General features: G+C 59.6%; 1 protein-coding gene across 1 annotated transcript in view; it reads right to left on the bottom strand.

Annotated features, from left to right (window-relative positions):
- Positions 1 to 703, bottom strand: part of MMP16 (matrix metallopeptidase 16) — a 169,823-nt gene extending 169,120 nt beyond the window's left edge. Inside the window, exon 1 of the mRNA XM_042839620.1 lies at positions 420 to 703. Within this exon, the coding sequence (XP_042695554.1) occupies positions 420 to 551 (132 nt within the window). The 5' untranslated portion in view covers positions 552 to 703. The remainder of the gene's footprint in view (positions 1 to 419) is intronic.
- Between the last annotated feature and the right edge of the window lie 769 nt (positions 704 to 1,472).

Below are 1,472 nucleotides of genomic sequence, written 5' to 3'. Positions count from 1 at the left end.
GAAAGAGAGAAAGAGAGAAAGAGAGAAAGAGAGAAAGAGAGAAAGAGAGAAAGAGAGAAAGAGAGAAAGAGAGAAAGAGAGAAAGACGTGGGGAAAACTGCACTACAACGGTATCCTGCGTCCCTGAGACTTCCCCGAGCTGCTTCCAGTTCCTCCCAGTGCCCAGGCTGAGGCTTCCCGTCTCCCACGGGAGAGAGCAGGGAGGCAGGGCAGGGAGGGATCTCCCTCCGAAACGCATCCCTCGGGCGTGGAGGGAGCGCGCTGTCGGCTGCGGGAAGGGAAGCCAAGCACGGCCGTGTGCCCTGGATGCTGACTGACATGGCTGGCTGCTTTATTTCATTTAGGGGATACGGAAAAGGGATGAGGGAAAGGGAGAGGAGGAAGCGCACGCTCGCACACACGCGCACGGCTTCTCTTACCTCCACATTGAAATACTGCTCCGCTTTGCACACTGTAGCACATAAAATCCAAAGGCAGGTTTGCAAGAATAACACCCTGGATTGAGATACGAAATCCAACCGGCTTCCAGTGCTGAGTGCGAGTACGACCATAGTGAACTGTGCTTCAATGGATGGAAGGTCTCTCTCTCTCTCTTTTCCTTAAACAGACACAAACAAACCAGCCCCCTCCCGTGTCCGTGAGGAGCCTGTAGCGCAGGTTCACCCACAACAGGCGAGGAGGAGGAGGAGGACCAGACACTTCCCGGATCGGGCGGCGACAGCGGGCTCAGCTCTCGCTCATCCTCACCGCCAGTCCCGTCAGGAGGGAATGTGGCGTCCGAGTGCAGCCGCAGCTCCTACACGGCTCCTCTGCCCAGCAGCAGCAACCGCCTCCCGTGCCCTCCCTCCTCCTCCTCCTCCTTCTGCTCCTCCTCCTCCTCCTCCTCCTCCTCCTCCTCCTCTTCAGCCTCCTCCCACTGTGCTTCCTCACGGGGAAGGCCGGGCTGGCAGGCAGGCTGGCTGGCTGGCCAGTCGCCGGCTCGGCTCTGCTCGGAGCGGCGCGGCGCGGCGCGGCTCTCCCCTCGCCTCTCCCCTCCTCTCCAGAACGTTCAGCCGCCATCTCCGTGGCTCCTCCCTGCCGGCCTCCTGGCAGGCACCTTAAAGTCAGTGGGTCCGCCAGGCGGCCCTGCCGGGCTGCCTGTACGCGGCTTCGCTCGCTCGGTCGTTCCTCGTCGCTGCCGGCGTCCCGGGAGGAGCGCTCGATTCTTCCTCGCGGAACGCACAGAAGCAGGCGCTCGAACGGCTTCCAGGTGCCCCTGAGCCCGCCTCAAGGAGCGGGGCAGCGCTGGGCCCGGTGTGATTTGTGCTCTCCGTGGCTTGGAGAAACGTACAGAATCTCTACTTGCAAAGTTTGGGGAAGGTGGAATAATGATGGTGCGCTTAAAGTGGTATAGCGAGACAGTCAAAGCAATCTGTGCATTGAGTTAACTGGAAATCTATTTTAATGTGCACAGATAGAGAATCTTGTATGTA

Source organism: Centrocercus urophasianus, unplaced genomic scaffold (assembly GCF_019232065.1).
Source record: "Centrocercus urophasianus isolate 14NV4802_14NV808 unplaced genomic scaffold, USGS_Curo_1.0 seq_11, whole genome shotgun sequence".
Lineage (NCBI taxonomy): Eukaryota > Metazoa > Chordata > Aves > Galliformes > Phasianidae > Centrocercus > Centrocercus urophasianus.
The sequence above is the reverse complement of the archived record's forward strand: the minus strand, read 5'-3'. Positions and strand labels throughout refer to the sequence as shown.